At 45.7% G+C, this 19,991-nt stretch overlaps 1 protein-coding gene across 1 annotated transcript in view; it reads right to left on the bottom strand.

The window, feature by feature from the left end:
* Positions 1-16,815, bottom strand: part of NSMF (NMDA receptor synaptonuclear signaling and neuronal migration factor) — a 36,656-nt gene extending 19,841 nt beyond the window's left edge. The window contains exons 1-4 of the mRNA XM_070758190.1: positions 16,536-16,815; positions 4,989-5,050; positions 3,634-4,206; positions 1,583-1,658 (exon numbers count right to left, since the gene is read on the bottom strand). Coding sequence (XP_070614291.1) covers positions 1,583-1,658; positions 3,634-4,206; positions 4,989-5,050; positions 16,536-16,606 — 782 coding nt within the window. The 5' untranslated portion in view covers positions 16,607-16,815. The remainder of the gene's footprint in view (positions 1-1,582; positions 1,659-3,633; positions 4,207-4,988; positions 5,051-16,535) is intronic.
* Between the last annotated feature and the right edge of the window lie 3,176 nt (positions 16,816-19,991).

The raw sequence follows: 19,991 nt of genomic DNA, 5'->3' as shown, positions 1-19,991 counted from the left end.
ATGGAATTCCGGTCGCCCAACTTGGCTAGACAACGAAAGATGGAAATTGAAAAGCAACGGAGAGCGAAATGGAGATGAAGACCACAACATCATCACCCTTTCAAACCAAAAAAATGATTGCGGACAAAAAATTGATGGCTCAATTCTAGGTCCTTTTGTGTGTGTGTGTGTGTGTGTGAGAAGGTATCGACATGGGCACAACATACCAGAAGAAATGTAGGCGTTTCGACCTTAAGGAGGCCCATACAAGCAAGCAATAACAAGAATAGACGAGATTTATGGAGGCGCGGTGGCAAATGATACTTACGAAATGCTGGCGACCCCAAAAAAAGAATCCAGAAGCAGAAAGAAGAGAAAAAACACCAAGAGGAGATGTTAGTGGCAACCCCCCTTTTTCACTGTTAAACATACTTTCACAGATACAACCTTCAGCCATTGACTGCAACGGAGCCCAATTCTTCTGCTGCTAAGTGAAGACAGTTGCATAAAGGAGCATTATCCCGTACTACGACCTTTCTTATCACCATTGTTAAATGGATCCCCCCCCCCCCGCTGTTTTTAAGTTAGAAACATAAAAACATAGAAGATTGACGACAGAAAAAGACCTCTTGGTCCATCTAGTCTGCCCTTATACTGTACTATTTCCTGTATTTTATCTTAGGATGGATATATGTTTAACGCAAGCATGTTTAAATTCAATTACTGTGGATTTACCAACCACTGGAAGTTTGTTCCAAGCATCTACTACTCTTTCAGTAAAATATAGAGCGCTGGTGAGACCACATTTGGAATACCATGCTCACCTACAAAAAGATATTGATAAAATTGAACGGGTCCAAAGATGGACTATAAAAATGGTGGAAGGTCTTAAGCATAAACTTATCAGGAAAGACTTCATGAACTCAATCTGTCTAGTCTGGAGGACAGAAGAGAAAGGGGGGACATGATTGAAACATTTAAATATGTTAAAGGGTTAAATAAGGTTCAGGAAAGAAGTGTTTTTAATAGGAAAGTGAACCCAAGAACAAGGGGGCACAATCTGAGGCTAGTTGGGGGAAAGATCAGAAGCAACGTGAGAAAATATGATTTGACTGAGAGTAGTAGATGCTTGGAACAAACTTCCAGCCGACATGGTTGGTAAATCCACAGGAACTGAATTTAAACATGCCTGGAATAAACATAGATCCATCCTAAGATAAAATACAGGAAATAGTATAAGGGCAGACTAGATGGACCATGAGGTCTTTTTCTGCCGTCAATCTTCTATGTTTCTATATTTCTATCTAGCTGGCAATGGGTTCCCGATTCATGAACGCCTCTCCTCACTTATTTATTAATTTTATTTATTATTTGGACTCGTATGCCAACTCAACTCTGGGAGGCTCACAGCCAAATACAGATAAAAAAATAAAATAAAAGTGCCGAAAAACAATGAAACCATCTAAAAAAAAACCCCACCTATCCAACGATTAAAACAATTAAGAATAACCATGCAGACTCCATATCCCATCATCCACACCCCATGCTCGCCCTTCCTTTCCCCCCAGTTTGGTCAGCCCCAACTTTCTTTGGCCGGACTTACGCTTGCATAGTGGTTGTCGCCGTTTGGAAAGTGAAAAGGTTCTCTTTGGGTAGCCAGGTCCTTATAGGAACCTCATCTAGAATAAAGGAAGAATTGGAGAAATAATTGGAACAGAAGGCCAAACTCTAAGATCTGTAAGTAGAAGCGGAATAACGGAGGCAAAAAGAAGGCCAAGATAGCACCAACAGGGCCTGTCGCTTTGGGGGCCATTACAAAATATCTGGAGTACCAACTTTAATCTCATCGGCATTGACAGACCAGCCGTTGAGTCAATTTCAGAAGGCAGCTTGACATGAAACAGCGATGAGACCTTAAACATCCTCAAACTACCCATATCTACCTATGCTAGGTTCATCATCATCATCATCATCATCATCACAACAACAACAACAACATCAAGAAGAAGAAGAACAACAACAATAATAATAATAACAACAGCAACAACAACAGCAACAACAACAGAGTTGGAAGGGACCTTGGAGGTCTTCTAGTCCAACCCCCTGCTTAGGCAGAAAATCCTACACCACTTCAGAAAGATGGTTATCCAACATCTGCTTAAAAACTTCCAGTGTTGGGCATTCACAACTTCTGGAGGCAAGCTGTTCCAATGATGAACCATTCTGTCAGGAATTTCCTCCCTAGTTCTAAGTTGCTTCTCTCCTTGTTTAGTTTGCACCCATTGCTTCTTGTTCTACTCTCTGGAGCTTTGGGGAATAGGTGGACTCCCTCTTCTTTGTGGCAACCCCTGCGATATTGGAAGACTGCTATCCTGTCTCCCCTGGTCTTTCTTTTCATTAAACTAGCCATGCCCAGTTCCTGCAACCATTCTTCATGTGTTTTAGCCTCCAGTCTCCTAATCCTCTTTGTCGCTCTTCTCTGCACTCTTTCTAGAGTCTCAATGTCCTCTTTGCATTGTGGTGACCAAAACTGAATGCAAATATTCCAAGTGTGGCCTTACCAAGGCCTTATAAAGCGGTATTAACCCTTCACGTGATCTTGATTCTATCCCTCTGTTCATGCAACCCAGAACTGTGTGGGCTTTTTTGGCAGCTGCTGCACACGGCTGGCTCCTATTTAAATGGTTGTCCACTAGGACTCCAAGGTCCCTCTCACAGCTACTACTGTTCAACAATGTACCTCATATACTGTACTTGGTGTTTTGTTCTTCTTGCCTAAATGTAGAACCTGACTTTTTTCACCATTAAATTTCATTTTGTTAGATAGCGCCCATTGTTCAAATCAATGCAGCTTGATTTGAACGGCTTACTTACAAAAGTGAGCCTCGCTTAGCAGCGTAAGTGCCGGGGCCCATCAATGATCATAAAGTCGAGGACTACAGTAGTACCTCTACTTACAAACTTAATTCGTTCCGTGACCAGGTTCTTAAGGAGAAAAGTTTGTAAGAAGCAGCGATTTTCCCCATAGGAATAAATGTAAAAGCAAATAATGCGTGCGATTGGGGAAACCACAGGGAGGGCGGAGGCCCTGTTTCTCCCATGAGATTCCTAGAGAGGCTGCTTGGAGGCTTCTCCCCACCTTTTCTGGCCCTGTTTCCACCCAGGAGATTCCTAGAGAGGCCCCATGGAGGCTTCTCCCTGCCTTTTCCAACCCGTTTCCTCCCAGGAGATTCCTAGAAAGGCCCCATGGAGGCTTCTCCCTGCCTTTTCTAACCTGTTTCCTCCCAGGAGATTCCTAGAGAGGCCCCATGGAGGCTTCTCCCTGCCTTTTCCAACCTGTTTCCTCCCAGGAGATTCCTAGAGAGGCCCCATGGAGGCTTCTCCCTGCCTTTTCCAACCCGTTTCCTCCCAGGAGATTCCTAGAGAGGCCCCACAGAGGCTTCTCCCTGCCTTTTCCAGTTACAGTTTTGGAGGCTCCGGTTTGTAAGTGGAAAATGGTTCTTGAGAAGAGGCAAAAAAATCTTGAATCTTGGCCGGTTCTTTTCTAGAAAAGTTCTTAGTAGAGGTACCACTGTAGGTGGTAGAGGCGTTCTTAGGTAGAGGTACCACTGTACTTGTACCACACCTTGCAGCAACTAACTGGATTGCACCTACCGGAAACACGGTCAATGCTATACATTCTTTCCAGCTTCTTCCGGCGCCAGCCGGTCTCACCATCTTGGTTTTGATTATGGTGCTGGTGATGTTGTTGCTGTTGGTGGTGATTATGGTGGTGGTGATGTTGGTGGTGGTGTTGGTGGTGATGTTCTAGATCAAAGGGATGCTGAGATGACACGGTCAGCTGGGCACAATTGGGATACTCTTTCGAGTCTTGCTGGTGACTTGGCCAACTGCCCTTGCATTGTCGGCTGATGTTGTGAGAACTCCCACTGTTATGGAGAGGCTGATCTAAGGACCGTTCCCCATCCACCTCTTCTTCTTCTGTCCCTTTGAGGACTACTAGCTCCATGCTCTCGCTCTGGTGCTGCGAGAGCATGGGCCTCTCGCTGGAAATGGTGTAGACTCGGGGCTTGGGCCCCTCGCCAGTCAACTTCTCACCAGCTTCCTCAGGGAAAGTGGGCTGAAACTTTCCATCAGAAATGAGGGACAGACGACGCTTGTTCTGAACACCCACGTGAATCTCTGGGGAGTCTTCTTGGCCAACGTAGGACTCTGCCAACAAGTGATCTGAAAGCAGGATGAGAAAGATAGGGTTTGAGGGATTTTCTCCCTATCTGGGTGAGGACCAACCTTGATGGACTCAACGCAACCTGGGTTGAATCTTCTTGATGAAAGGATGAGAAAGCAGGATGAGAAAGTTTGAGGAACTTTATCCCTATCTGGGTGAGGACCATCCTTGGTTGACCCAACCCAACCTGGGTTGAGTCTTCTTGATGACATATGACTCTTGCAATAAGTGATCTTAAAGCAGGATGAGAAACACAAGATTTGAGGGACTTTCTCTCTATCTGGGTGAGGACCCACCTTGGTTGACCCGACCCAACCCAACCCGACCCAACCTGGGTTGAATCTTCTTGACAACACATGACTCTTTCAACAAGTGAACTGAAAGCAGGATGAGAAATACAAGATTTGAGGGACTTTCTCCCTATCTGGGTGAGTGTGTTGCCATGTATTGGTTTTATCACTGTTGTGAGCTGCCCCGAGTCTACGGAGAGGGGCGGCATACAAATCTAATAAATAATAATAATAATAATAATCCAAAAAAAAAAAGCAAAGTAAAGATTTGGTTAACAACGAGAGGAGACGTTTGTGGAGCTTGGCTTGCAAGTTAGGGCAAGCTGGCTTTGTCACCAATGACAAATTCCTTGTCCAATCCCACTTGGCCAATAAAGAATTCTATTCTATTCTATTCTATTTAAAATAAGGGTGGATTAAGATGGCTCTCCAGGCGCGGCGAAGTCGTCTCTAAAAGCAAGGCAGTACGAATCTTAGGAAAGGTATCCTACCTGCTCCATTCTTCCCTTCTGGGTGGTTTTGAGACAGGTAATCCCCAAAAGCCCTTGCCGCTCTTCATGGCATCCAGCGCAGGGAATATGTAAACAGCAAAAGGCCCAAAGGGAGAGAGAAGGAGAGAGAGAAGGAGAGAGAGAGAGAGAGAGAAAATTAATAATCCCAGCAGCAAAATTCAAGGCACTGCTTGCCTGCCCATCCCATTGCCTCCCCGTCCCCCCAAATGGAAATTTTAATAAGAGACATTGCAAAGTGGCCACGTCAAATAAAAATTGTCTGCATTTTTCTTTTTTCTTTTTTTCCCCTTCTACATTTCTCTCCAAGCCCCCCACTCCCCCCCCCCCGTCTCTCCAGTGTGCCTACTCAGCTGGCTCAATGATGCTAATGCTGCTGTTGGCCTTACACCAGCAGAAAAATTGACAAGTGATATATTCTGCTGAAAAATTAAAGAGGTTTTCCAGCGGGGAAGGGCGGAGGGGAGGGAGGGAGAAAAGAGGAGGGTGGGGGAGAGAGAGAAGTTATTCGAATTGGGAAAACCAGGAAGGACCACAGGTTTCTCCCAAGCCAGCTGCCTGTTCTCATGGGCCCCGGTATCTTTTGGATGAACTACGTGCCCTGTCAAATTAGGCTCAGCTTTTAGGGACCAGGTAGAGGGACGTGTCTTAGATGGATTTGTAGGTGAGAATGAAATGGGATAGGATAGACTCTGATTTTGATTCTTAACAGAGGAGAGGAGAAGGAGAAAGAAGGAGAAAGGGAAGAGAAGAAAGGAAAAGGGAAGGAAAGGGAAGGAAAGGAAGGAAAGAGAAGGAAAGTTAGGTGGAAGGGAAAGGAAGGAAAGGAAAGGATAGATGAAGAGGAAAGGAAACAGGAAGGAAAGGAAAGTACGTGGAAGGGAAAGGAAGGAAAGGAAAGGAAAGATGAAGAGGAAAGTAAACAGGAAGGAAAGGAAAGTTAGGTGGAAGGGAAAGGAAGGAAAGGAAAGGATAGATGAAGAGGAAAGGAAACAGGAAGGGAAGGGAAGGGAAAGGAACAGAGGAGGAGGAGGAGGAGGAGGAGGAGGAAGAAGAAGAAGAAGAAGAAGAAGAAGAAGAAGAAGAAGAAGAAGAAGAAGAAGAAGAAGAAGAAGAAGAAGATCAACAACAACAACAGAGTTGGAAGGGACCTTTGCAGTCTTCCTTTCAAGGAAGGGAAGGGAAGGAAAGGAAGAGGAAGAGGAAGGGGGAGAAGAAGAGGAAGGGGAGAGGAAGGAAGGAAGGAAAGAAGGAAGGAAGATAGAAAGGGAGGGAGGGAGGATTATTAAGGCACACATAACCACTGTGAGACTGATAAAATGATATCTTAAGATTCTTTCTCCAGTGAAAGCCTTCCAGAAAAGCTGACGCCCAACTACCATCATTCCCAGCCCAAAACATGGCACGGACGCTGGGACCCTTGAAGCGGTTATTGATCATTGGTCCATTTCCCAAAACACCAATAGTTGCCCACAAGGACAGCGTGAGAAGGGAGAACTACACAGGAAGGATTTAGTTATACGGCATCATCTCCGTTGATCCTTTATCCGTGTCAGAAAACTGCCCACCGGTACATTTCCAAACAGAACTTCTTCCCTTGTCCTAAATGGACATTTTAAAAAGATACAGGTTCCTGGGTATGCAAGATATCACAACTGGACCCATCCGAGTCAGTTTTGTTTTCCCCCGCCAACAAAACCAGGGACATTGATATACACCGCATTCAATCAGGTGATTCTCCATCTTTTTTCAATCACAGGGCAGACACTTCAAAAGTCCGCCGAGCCCACATTCCCTTCCAGCGTGGCTCTCCATCCCTTTGTATAGTCTGGAGGACAGAAGGGAAAGGGAGGACATGATCGAAACATTTAAATATTTTAAAGGGTTCAATAAGGGCTCAGGAGGGAAGTGCTTTTCATAGGAAGGTGAACGCAAGAACAAGGGGACACAATCTGAGGTGAGTTGGGGGGAAAGATCAGAAGCAAAGTGAGGAAATATTATTTGACTGAAAGAGTAGTAGATGCTTGGAACAAACTTCCAGCAGACGTGGTTGGTAAATCCACAGGAACTGGATTTAAACATGCCTGGGATAAACATACAGTGGTACCTCTACTTAGGAACTTAATTTGTTCCGTGACCTGGTTCTTAGAAACATAGAAGTCTGATGGCAGAAAAAGACCTCATGGTCCATCTAGTCTGCGCTTATACTATTTCCTGTATTTTATCTTACAATGGATATATGCTTATCCCAGGCATGTTTAAATTCAGTTATTGTGGATTTACCAACCACGTCTGCTGGAAGTTTGTTCCAGGGATCTACTACTCTTTCAGTGAAATAATATTTCCTCACGTTGCTTTTGATCTTTCCCCCAACTAACTTCAGATTGTGTCCCCTTGTTCTTGTGTTCACTTTCCTAATAAAAACACTTCCCTCCTGAACCTTATTTAACCCTTTAACATATTTAAATGTTTCAATCATGTCCCCCCTTTTCCTTCTGTCCTCCAGACTATACAGATTGAGTCCATTAAGTCTTTCCTGATACGTTTTATGCTTAAGACCTTCCACCATTCTTGTAGCCCGTCTTTGGACCCGTTCAATTTTGTCAATATCAAAATATTAAGTAGAAAAGTTCGTAAGTAGAAGCAATTTTTCCCATAGAAATCAATGTAAAAGCAAAGAATGCATGCAAAACCATTAGGAAAGAAATAAAAGCTCGGAATTTGGGTGGGAGGAGGAGGAGGAAGAGGAAGAGGAGGAGGTGGACAGTTGCTGCCCAGAGCGAAGGGAGAATTTCTTTTCTCTGGGCGCTGGCAGAGGTTTATTCCCTCTCCAAACGCCCAGAGAAAGGAAAATGCTTTGTTCGCTCTGGGCTGCCAAAGCCTCCTTAAGCGCCACCGAAAGGCTCCTCTGGCAGCCCAGAAAAGCCTGAGATGGCCGGGATTAAAGGGGGAATGGCAGGAAACTGGCCGGGCCTTCATGCCGCTCTCAAATTTCCTGGGAAATTTTTCCGGGCTGGGGTTCTTAAGTAGAAAATGGTTCTTAAAAAGAGGCAAAAAAATCTTGAACACTCGGTTCTTATCTAGAAAAGTTCTTAAGTAGAGGTGTTCTTAAGTACCACTGTATATCCATCCTAAGATAAAATACAGGAAATAATATTAGGGCAGATGGACCAGGAGGTCTTTTTCTGCCGTCAATCTTCTACGTTTCTATGTTTGGGAGAAGAAAAAACGTCTCCTGTCTCTAAACCCGTGTTGCACGCTTGGTTGTTTACAAAGAGCCGAAACACAAGAAGAAGGAGAAAAAGAAAGAGAAGAAGAAGAAAAATTCACAGAAGGTAATTAGCCACCGAGGGAAGTAATTGTTCAGGGACGCTGGGAATCAAATCAAACGCTTGAGGAACCCCAAGAGATGCCAAATTGAACTTCTGAGAATCTCTTACTCTAGGGCCGTAATGGTGAACCACACACACACACACAAATTGTGATCGCATTGCCTGCAACACACTTAACCATCTTGCTTAAGGACGCAAATTCTGTTCCCCATTGTGGTCGCAAGTCAAGGACCGAATGCGTTCCAAAATCCTGATCCTACATAGCTTCTGCTCAGGCAATCTCACACTACTCACAAGAGCCAGACCCATCCTAGACTACTGCTCATCTGTCTGGAACCCATACCACATCTCAGACATCAACACCCTTGAAAATGTCCAAAGATATTTCACCAGAAGAGCCCTTCACTCCTCCACTCGAAACAGAACATCCTACGAAAATAGACTATATTAGACTAGATTAGATTAGATTAGATTTATTGGATTTATATGCCGCCCCTCTCCGCAAACTCGGGGCGGCTAACAATCCTGGGCCTAGAAAGCCTAGAACTACGGCGCCTAAAACACGATTTGAGTATTGCCCACAAGATCATATGCTGCAACGACCTACCGGTCAATGACTACTTCAGCTTCAACCGCAATAACACAAGAGCACGCAACAGATTCAAACTTAATACGAACCGCTCCAAACTTGACTGTAAAAAATATGATTTCAACAATCGAGTTATCGAAGCGTGGAACTCATTGCCGGACTCAATTGTGTCAACCCCTAACCCCCAACATTTCTCCCTTAGACTCTCCACGATTGACCTCTCCAGGTTCCTAAGAGGCCAGTAAGGGGCGTACATAAGTGCACTGGTGTGCCTATCGTCCCCTGTCCAATTGTCTTTCCTTTCTCTCACTTATCATATATATATTCTCTTCCTTTCACATATCTTCTCCTCTAAGTTCACTCTCACCCTCTTTTATATTATCACATGTCTATTTTTCTTCCTATGTATTTGTGTATTGGACAAACAAACAAACAAATAAATAAATAAATAAAATGACGGCAATGAGAGGGAAACCTACATCCCAGCTAGGAAAGAAGGAAGGGGTTTAAACACAGGTGGTCCTCGAGTTATGACCGTTCATATAGTGACCATTTTAAGGTACAACTGCAATTTTTTTAAAAAAAGGAGGGACTCAGGAACGTTTTTCAAACTTATGACCCTTGCAACCTCCTGTCCGTCACGTGATCCAAATTTGGACAACTGGTTTGTATTTATGATGGGATCTCCTTTTGTGACTTTCTGAACTACCAAAGTCAAAGTGGATTCTGGTTTAGTGTATTAAGTGGGGTTAATTAATATGATTTATAGTAAGCAAGGAGATCAGCTGTTCAAAAAAAGGGTGATAAATTCTAATTAAAGATTTGGAAGTAAACAAATAGATGAAATTAAGAGGGAGACGAGAAAAGTATGAAATTGGCTTGGTTTTTTTATTTGTCTTTTTTTAAAAAAAACTATTATTTTGTTTTATTTTTCCTTAGTTTTTAGTATTTAATAGGTTAAATAAGGGTGTTTAGCTTTATTAAAATGTATAAAGAGATGAAGAAGGCACTATGGCTTAAATAAGCTAGAAAGGTTTTGATTTGTGTTAAATATTTGAAGAAATATTAAAAATGAAATGTAATTATAAGATAAAGGGCCTAGTGGTGAAATAAATTAGGAGGCAATTGGTTAATTTGGATGACAAAATTAGATGGCGCAAAACAAGGGTTATTGATACCAATAAAATACAGGAAATAGTGAGGGCAGACTAGATGAACCAGGAGGTCTTTTTCTGCTGTCAATCTTCTATGTTTCTAAGTAACCTGCAAGTGAATATATGAGATGACAAGAAACTCTCTCTATAAAAGCAAAAATACCACTCGTGTATCATCATGAAATCTCCAGAATCGTAAACCCTACCAACTTGAAACTTCCTCTTGGCTTCTAGGTGCCTGCTAAGAAAGGATTTTTCGAAATGACCATAAGATCATTAGTTATTTCTTACATTATTAATAACACACTCTGGTGCTAAAGGAGTTAGACGTTCTACTCCCCCTCCCCACCCGAAAAGAACTCTGTTCCAACAGCCAGTCAGCGTAACTCATCCGGTCTGCAGGCTGAGAGTTTACAGACATTCTACTCCATACTCAGTTTCATAGCAAAGCACGGGAATCCAGCTGCTAGTTTAGATTTATAGAAAACAGTCACGCATGCTTTCCTAGAGCCTCGGCTTTTGCAACTAGGGAGAAAAATCCCAAGAGATGCTATTTCCCAGCAAAACTTTATTGTTAGCGGCAGGACCAGAAACTGTTTTCAGCCGATCTTAGGCTTTTGATTTTCCTTCTAGAGATCTCAAAGGGTCCCCCAGTCTTAGCAGCGCCACGTATTTATTTATTTATTAGATTTCCATGCCAGCCTTCTCGAAGCGACTCAGGGCGGCGTACAACATTGTAAATAAACATAATATACACAAGAAACCTGATTATTTTAAAGACATGTGCACACCTGTCACACAAATCCCAGCGACTGGTTAGGTCCCACAGAGTTGGCCTTCTCCGGGTCCCGTCGACTAAACAATGTCGTTTGGCGGGACCCAGGGGAAGAGCCTTCTCTGTGGCAGCCCCGACCCTCTGGAACCAGCTCCCCCCAGATATCAGAGTTGCCCCACCCTCCTTGCCTTTCGCAAGCTCCTTAAAACCCACCTCTGTCGTCAGGCATGGGGGAATTGAAATTTTTCCTACCCCCCTAGCCTTATAGAATTTATACATGGGATGCTTGTATGTATGATTGGTTCTTTAAATTGGGGTTTTTTAGATTGTTTTTAATATTAAATTTGTTTACATTGTCTTTTTTATTGTTGTTAGCCGCCCCGAGTCTTTGGAGAGGGGTGGCATACAAATCTAATAAATACAAATACAAAATTAGTAAAAATCTAAAACGCCTCTTCCACATCCATCTAATTCAATCATTCATATCAGCCAGGGACAATCCGGTAACTCACGGCCCCCTTACCCACCGGCAGAGGTAGCTCTTCAAAGCTTTACAAAAGACCAGGAGGGAGGGGGCGTTATGTATCTCTGGAGAGAGTTTGTTCCAGAGAAGGCTCTTCCCCTAGGCCCTGCCCGCCGACTTTGTCTGGCCGATGGGATCCAGAGAAGGCCAACTCTGTGGAATCTAATTGGCTGCTAGGATACGTGAGGCAGAAGACGGTCCGAAATATAATCTGGTCCTAAGCTATGTAGACCTTCATAACCAGCACTTTGAATTGTGCCCAAAGAGGTTCAACAAGAGTTGGAAGACCAAGAGACAGGCAATCGGTCTGCAAAAGGTCTCTTTCCAAAACAGAACAGGTCCAATTAACACCCTTGAAAATGTCCAAAGATACTTCACCAGAAGAGCCCTTCACTCCTCCACTCAAAACAGAATACCCTACGAGACTAGACTTCCAATCCTGGGCCTAGAAAGTTTAGAACTAAGACGCCTTAAACAAGATCTAAGTATTGCCCACAAGATCATATGCTGCAACGTCCTGCCTGTCGGCGACTACTTCAGCTTCAACCACAACAACACAAGAGCACACAACAGATTTAAACTTAATATTAACCGCTCCAAACTTGACTGTAAAAAATATGACTTCAGTAACCGAGTTGTCGAAGCGTGGAGCTCATTACCGGACTCCATAGTGTCATCCCCAAACCCCCAACACTTTACCCTTAGATTATCTACGGTTGACCTCTCCAGATTCCTAAGAGGTCAGTAAGGGGCGAGTACAAGTGCACTAGAGTGCCTTCCGTCCCCTGTCCTATTGCTCTCCTATATCTCCTCTACCTTTCTTCTATTCCTATATCTCTTCTTCTATTCCTTCATTGATATGTTCTATTCCTATATCTTCTTTTCTATTCTTTCTTAGATATATTTTACTATGAGTATCTCCTCTATAACCTTCATCATGTATTTTACTATGTGTGTATAGATATATACCCACTAAAACCCTCATTGTGTATTGGACAAAATAAATAAATAAAATATAATAAGTCGCCAAGGTTGGGAAACACTGCATTAGGGGACCCGATTGAAATCAAGAGATTTTTTTTAAGGCGCAGAATTTAGCTGGGTGACCTTGGGCTCCACGTTTTCTTCCCAGTCCAAGCCGATAGATTCCTTGTGGCAGCGGGGAAAGGGAAAAAAAAACGAGGGAGGGATATTTTGTACACCACTTGGAGTTGTAAAGATGGGATGGAAGTCGAACCAGATAAATAACTTCCTTTCGGAATGGCAGTGGGAAAGCTGAACCAAAGAACAAGGAAACATTGGGATAATTCTTTCCACGATTCTGTTCAGCTATTAGAAACAGCAGCTCCATTTTTTCGGGGCAGGGGGCACATTGGCTGTCAGTCTTGTCAAATCAAAGGAACGAGCCGTCAATGCTTCAACAGCATCAAGACTTATGGGCCGGCTACAGCCAGGGAAAAAAAAGAGAGAGTGACGATCTCCAAGTTATAGGAAATTAAGAGCGATTTCGGCCTCCTTCTTAACCTGGAAGATGGGCGGATCGAGGAAAGCGAAGCATTCTGGATTCTAATCTCCTGTTGGTGCTCTTTTTCTAACCGCTTTCTGAAATTTAAGAAGAGGGCCTTGGAGGGAGAACCTTGATGGTCGAAGAGAGAAAAATGCAGATGAATATAGGTGTCCAAGGATAATGTTGAAGGATCCAATCTGGGTCGGTCAGCAATAGCAGAGGTTTCGTCTTCCGAGCTTTCAGACTCGTTCTAGAACCCATTTCTATCTATAGGAAATTTCTCTCTATCAGAATATCTATCTTCTATCTATCTACCTACCTACCTACCTATGTATCATCTACCTACCTACCTATCTATCTATCCCTCCATCTGATATCTATCTGGAATTTGATCCTGACCGGCTCAAGGTTGACTCATCCTCCCATCCTTCCAACGTCGATAAAATGAGGAGCTGGATTGTTGAGAGCAAACCACTTAGAGAGGGCTCTATCTGTCAACCTATCTATCTATCTATCTGTCTGTCTATCTATCTGTCTGTCTGTCTGTCTGTCTGTCTGTCTGTCTATCTACCTACCTACCTATCATCTATCTATCTATCCATCTATCTACCTACCTATGTATCATCTACCTACCTACCTACCTATCTATCTATAAATCATCTATCTACCTACATATCTCATCCATCTATCTATCCACCTACCTATCTATCTTGAATGAAGATCTATCTATCACCTATTTTATTTATTTATTCATTCATTCATTTGTCCAATACACAAATACATAGGAAGAAAAATAGACATGTAGTAATATATATAAGGATAAAGTGAACTTAGAGGAGAGGATATATGAAAGAAAGAAAATATATATGATAAGTGAGAGAAAGGAAAGACAATTGGACAGGGGACAAAAGGCACACCAGTGCACTTATGTACGCCCCTGTCTGTCTGTCTATCTATCTATCTATCTATCTATCTATCTATCTATCTATCTATCTATCTATCTATCATCTATCTATCTATCTATCATCTACCTACCTACCTACCTATCTTATCCATCTATCTATCCACCTACCCCTCTATCTTGAATGAAGATAAATACAGTCCCTTCCAACTGTTATTCTGTTCCTATGTGTCTGTCTATCTATCAATCAATCTATCAACCTATCAATCAATCTATCAATCTACTAATTATCTCTGTCCATCCATCCATCCATCTATCTTGAATGAAGGTAAATATACATGCCTAGACACTGGAATTTGAAAACAGAGATTCAAATCCACCCTACCCACCACCCACCTACACAAAACACACCCTCTCACATCACTTTCGAGAATTCAACAAGCGCCACCCACATGGTTTGCACATTCTGAGCAATGAGGACTAGACGCTTGGGAGCCTGAAAGCCTGTTTCTCAAGAGCGCCAGACACCCAATCCCGCACTTGAGAAACCAAAGCTCTCAATTCCGCTTGAGAGGGACTGAAAAGTAGGAACCGACCTCAAATCACAGCTTAAATGCAGGAAGGCCGTCCTTAAATCCTGAAGGTATCCAAAGGTTGCAAGTTAATTCTATAGTAGGAAATTAAACTCAACCTCCAGGATAGAAAATTTATCCCTACAAATGAGTTATCCAAAAGAAATCCACGGCAAATTGCACACTCACTGCGCGTGTAAACGGTCGGAAACAACACCAATCTAAATAACTTTTCCCCTGCTCCAATAATTCACTCCCAAACATTTTCGTGGATGCCCTACACATTAGGCCTGATTGGGGTCACCACTAAAGAGAATCCTCCCCTTTTTTTCCCTTCTGGACAAGCAGATCTATTTTTGGTGAGGATCTGAGGATTTAGGGGTGCCTGCAGTTTGGAGGTGACACCTTGCCCCCTTAAAGCCAACAGGAGTCAAGAAGGTGACCCGGACGTCTTCAAAGAGAAGGAGGAGGAGGACCAAAGACCGCATAGCACCAGGCAGATTAAGGGCAACTGGAATGCCATGCATGGACAGAGATGTCAGAACTGCGCACAGACAATGCTGCTGCAGCTCCATGCTGCATTCACCAAGTTGAAAGTTGACAAGGAGTAACCACGGGCTCCCTGGAGCCTGGCCACAAATGTTCCAACAGGGCCGGGCAGCTTGCCAAGTGCTTCGCACCTCACGTCAGCTGCTATTTCGACCCAAGGCGAAGCGACAGCCGGGCTGAAAAAATATAGAGCAACAGCGGCGGTGGCGGCTCTTCTGGCTGGCTGGTATGGAAAAGTTTGGGGTTGGTTTAGGGTTTTTTTTAAGTCTCTCTTTCTTTCTTAAGATGGCTTGGCATCATGATCACAGCACCGACGTGTGCCCTAGTAGTCAAACTCCTTCCTTTCTTTCCCTTCTTTCCTTCCTCTTTCCTTCCCTATGTCTCTTGTCTTCTCTTCCCCCTCTTCCCTTCTCCCCTCCCTCCCCCTCATTCCCCTCCCCCTCCCCCTTCCTCTCCTTTCCTCTTCCTCTTCTCCTTCCTTTCCTTTCCTTCTTTTCTTTCTTTTCCTCCCTTTCCCTTTCCTTTGCTCCCTTTTCTTCTTCTCTTCTTTTCTTTCTTTTCCTCCCTTTCCCTTTCCTTTCCTCCCTTTTCTTCTTCTCTTCTTTTCTTATTCCCTTCCCTCTCTTTCCCTTCCTTCCCTTTCTCCTCCCCCTTCCCTTTCCCTTTCCTTCCTTTTCTTTCCTTTCCTTTCTCCTTCCATTCCTTTCTTTTCTTTTCCTTTCTTTTCTCTTCACTTCCCCTCCTTTTTCTCCCCTTCCCCTCCTCTCCCTGCTCCAATCGCGGCTGGATCCTGAATCCAGGACTTCGCATTCAGCGGCACAGAGTTTTAGCAGCCTGAGACGACACACGAGAAGACCCCAGGGCGAACGGATTCAGCAGAAGCTTTCAAAGCTCGGGAAGAAACTCCCAACACAAGGGCTTCAGCCTTCCTTGATTGAGCCCGGGTGCAGCTCGAGGTCTGGAGTTGATTAAAAGGAACAGCGGGTATCCCTCTGGTGAAAGGTTCGGGGTGCCAAAACCGCCCGGGTTAACTAAGAGTGGGCTGAGTGTGAGCCCAATAACCGAGGTTGGCATCGCCGGCACAAATCCGCACCCAGCGCTTGAGTGTTTAATCGGAGCTGGAGATGCTAGGGGTTTTTTTTTCTGGTGGCTTCCTGCAAGCCCACCACGGCGAGCCCCCCCCCATCCTCGCTCCCCAGCTGCGGCTTGCCAGCTCGACCCGAGCGCAAAAGCACAAGCACTGCACGTCGCTCCATCGCGCGTCCCCCATTCCCTCCTACACGCGTTAGCAACCGGCGTGTCCCTCGCTCGCTTTCCTTCCCCGTTGACGGTCCCTCCTGCCCGGGTTGTCCTTCGCAAGGCCGGCCGGGCGCCTTCCGAAGCCCCCAACCCAACGCCCAACGCCCCAATTCCCGGCTTTTTCGCGTGGTGCGGTTCACTCGCCCTTCCTTCCCGCAGCGTGCGCCCCCGCCGGCTTTTTTACGCGCAGCCTTTTTACGCGCGGCTGTTTTGCGCCCCCCGGCGGGTCCCGCCCGCTTCCTCCGCTGCCGTCCTTTTGGGGGGCACACCCCCCACGCCTTCCCCCCACCCTGATCCCCCGAGTCCGCTTCCCCGGCCCGCCGTTCACCTGACTTTGGCCGCCACCGATGCCACGGCCTCGTTGCGGAGCGAGCGGCGTTTGGAGACGGCCGTGCCCATGGTCTCCTCCTTGGCTCATCGCCGCCGCTCAGCAGCCGCCGCCGCCGCTCATGCTGGTGCCCGGAGCCGGGCTTGCAATCCCCGTCGCTGCCTCCGCCGGCTGAGCCCGATGCCCAGCCTCGGGTCCACCCCTGCCGGGCGGATCTGCCGAGGCGCGCTGGAAGAGAAGGAGGAGCCGCCTTCGCCGGCCGCCCCTCGGCGCGCACGGCGGCTGCTCATTGACTGCGGCTCCTCCGCTACGGGCGAGGAGCCGGGGGAGGGCAGGGGGGGGAGAGGAGGAGCTCAGGAAGGGCGGGCACCGGCATGCCTATATTTGGAGGAGACCGGCCCCCGCGCCCCCTCCACTCCCGGCAAACAGGACCCAGGCACAGCTGTCCTTGCCTTCTTTTCTCCCGTGCGCGCCCGAGCTTGGATTGGAACAAGCCCGGCGAGGGATGCGCCGCTAAGGCTGGGCGAGGGTGCTCCCATCCACCCCCTTCCCCGAAATCCCGGACAGCGTCGCTTTGCCAGCAGCCTGACAGAGGGCGAACAAGGTTGAAAGGTTGGCGAGACCCTCCGTGTTGGAGATTCGGCGCTAGGGGAGAGGGAGAGACCACGCCGGGTCCACCTAAAGGAAGGGGCCACGTGCCACCGGCCACTGGCTTCTCTTGGTGGCTCTCCGTCTTCTGTTTAGTCGAACTGGCCCGGTCTGTCCTTGGAAAGGTGGTTAATTTGAGGGGGGGGGGGGGTCGGTTCCAAAGACGGAACACCTCAAAGTCTCAAATGTTTGGTGCTCCTTTAATAGGGATTGTCCACTCTGGGAAAATTTGACCTTCCATGGCTGGACATTCAGCCCGTTATCTAGAACTACAGCAATAGCAATAGCATTTAGACTTATATACCGCTTCCTAGTGCTTTTACAGCCCTCTCTAAGAGGTTTACAGAATCAGCCTCTTGCCTCCAACAATCTAGGTCCTCATTTGACCCACCTCGGAAGGAGGGAAGGCTGAATCAACCTGAAGGAAGGAAAGGAGGAAGGAAGGAAGGAAGGAAGGAAGGAAGGAAGGAAGGAAGGAAGGAAGGAAGGGAGATAGTACTTAAGACTTATATACTGCTTCATACACCCCTCTCTAAGCTTTACAGAGTCAGCCTTTTGCCCCCAACAATCTGGGTCCTCATTTGACCCACTTCGGAAGGACGGAAGGCTGAGTCAACCTGAAGGAAGGAAAGGAGGAAGGAAGGAAGGAAGGAAGGAAGGAAGGAAGGAAGGAAAGGAGATAGTACTTAAGACTTATATACTGCTTCATACAGCCTCTCTAAGCTTTACAGAGTCAGCCTTTTGCCCCCAACAATCTGGGTCCTCATTTGACCCACCTCGGAAAGATGGAAGGCTGAGTCAACCTTGAGCCAGTGGTGAGATTTGAACTGCTGAACTACAGCTAGCAGTTAGCTAAAGTAGCCCTGCAGTGCTGCACTCTAACCACTGCGCCATCCCGGCTCTATCCTGAAACAGCCAATGCAGAATTCATAACTGTGGTTCTAACACCATCGCAAAGTTGCTACCACTACACACACACAATAAAAATATGCCCGACCCCTCAATTCACAACCAAATAGGAAGAGAGTAACACTGCCCTACATCAAAACCATGTCAGAGAAATGACTGACACACTGTATACAGCCATAGAGCAGTGCATAAACTTGACTAAAGCCTTCCCAAAACATTGTAAGTAAACGAAAGGGCCTTGTCACCCAGTGTTTCTCAATTATTTTCTGTTACACACACACAACCACGTAGGAAGAAGTAAACATTTTACACACACCCAATTCTCCGCCGGGACGACTGTTTGCACATTTTCGCTGAAAAAACTCAAGCAGCTTATCAGCATGATTCGAGTGTAATGTCATCTTTCGGTTGTGGCGAGGAGGGCGTTTGGTGCACCAGTTGCGGCCCTATTTGGATAGGGAGTCATTGCTTACAGTCACTCATGCCCTCATCACCTCTAGGTTCGATTACTGCAACACTGTCTACATGGGGCTACCTTTGAAAAGTGTTCGGAAACTTCAGTCTGTGAAGAACGCAGCCGCGAGAGCCATCGTGAGGCTTCCAAGATTCGCTCATGTTTCCTCAACACTCCGTGGCTTGCATTGGCCGCCGATCAGTTTCTGGTCACAATTCAAAGTTTTGGTCATGACCTTTAAAGCCCTACATGGCTTTGCACCAGACTACCTCCAGAACCGCCTGCTACTGCACGAATCCCAGCGACCGATAAGGTCCCACAGAGTTGGCCTTCTCCGGGTCCCGTCAACTAAACAATGTCATTTGGCGGGCCCCAGGGGAAGAGCCTTCCCTGTGGCGGCCCAAGCCCTCTGGAACCAACTCCTCCCGGAGATTAGAATTGCCCCCACCCTCCCTGTCTTTCGTAAACTACTCAAGACTCATTTATACTGCCAGGCATGGGGGAGTTGAGATATTCCTTCCCCCTAGGCCATTACAAGTTATGCATGGTATGTCTGTGTGTATGTTTGGTTTTATAATAAGGGTTGTTCGTTGTTTTATTATTGGATTGTCACATGCTGTTTTTATCATTGTTGTTAGCCGCCCCGAGTCTACGGAGAGGGGCGGCATACAAATCCAATAAATTATCATTATTATTATTATTATTATTATTATTATTATTATTATTATTATAACAATAATAAATGTTTATTTATAATGCCCTTTTAACAAAGGGCATGACAGCAAACCGTATACAACTAACAAGGGCAGACAGTAGGTAATACACACACTTAGCTAAAACACAACAACTAAATGATGCCTTAAATTATTTGGCTTCATGCTGTCCGCTGCCAACATTTTTAGACACATTAAACATCCCGGTCTTTCCTCGTCTCCTACCATAGTCACAGTGAAGGCAAGTGCTACATACACTTCCTCATATTTCCTCTTCTTAGCTTTCGGGAGACTTACGTTTGTCTCATGACCTCCGTCTCTCTCCTCCTTCCTTTTCATCCCGGTTCAATATCTTTCCACAGTGTTTCTTAAGGGTTTGTTATATGCACTTCATATCTCCTACTCTGTGCTGTGTGCTATTATTTGGTGCAAAAAACCCCCCGCTTTACTCCTTGGGGCAGGCGTGGGCTACCAATTTCAGCCCTACCGGAATGCGCCGGGAGCCTGCCCCAGTGCGCAGAAGCCAAATCTTGCGCAAAGATGCGCGCATGAGATTTCCGGGGGGGGGGGTTTGCTTCCGCAGCAAGATTTGGCTGCTGTGCATGTGCAGGAGCTGAAATATCGCGTTGACGTCTTTGCGACAGCGAGTTTTGGATAAAAATGGCTGGGTTTTTTGCTTCTGCGCCTGTGCAGAAGCAAAAAACTGGTAATTTTTACCGAAATCGCGCTGGC

This window comes from Erythrolamprus reginae, chromosome 8 (genome assembly GCF_031021105.1).
Source record: "Erythrolamprus reginae isolate rEryReg1 chromosome 8, rEryReg1.hap1, whole genome shotgun sequence".
In the NCBI taxonomy this organism is placed as follows: Eukaryota; Metazoa; Chordata; class Lepidosauria; order Squamata; family Dipsadidae; genus Erythrolamprus; species Erythrolamprus reginae.
Note: the sequence above shows the minus strand (reverse complement) of the source record. Positions and strands in the feature narration are given on the sequence as shown.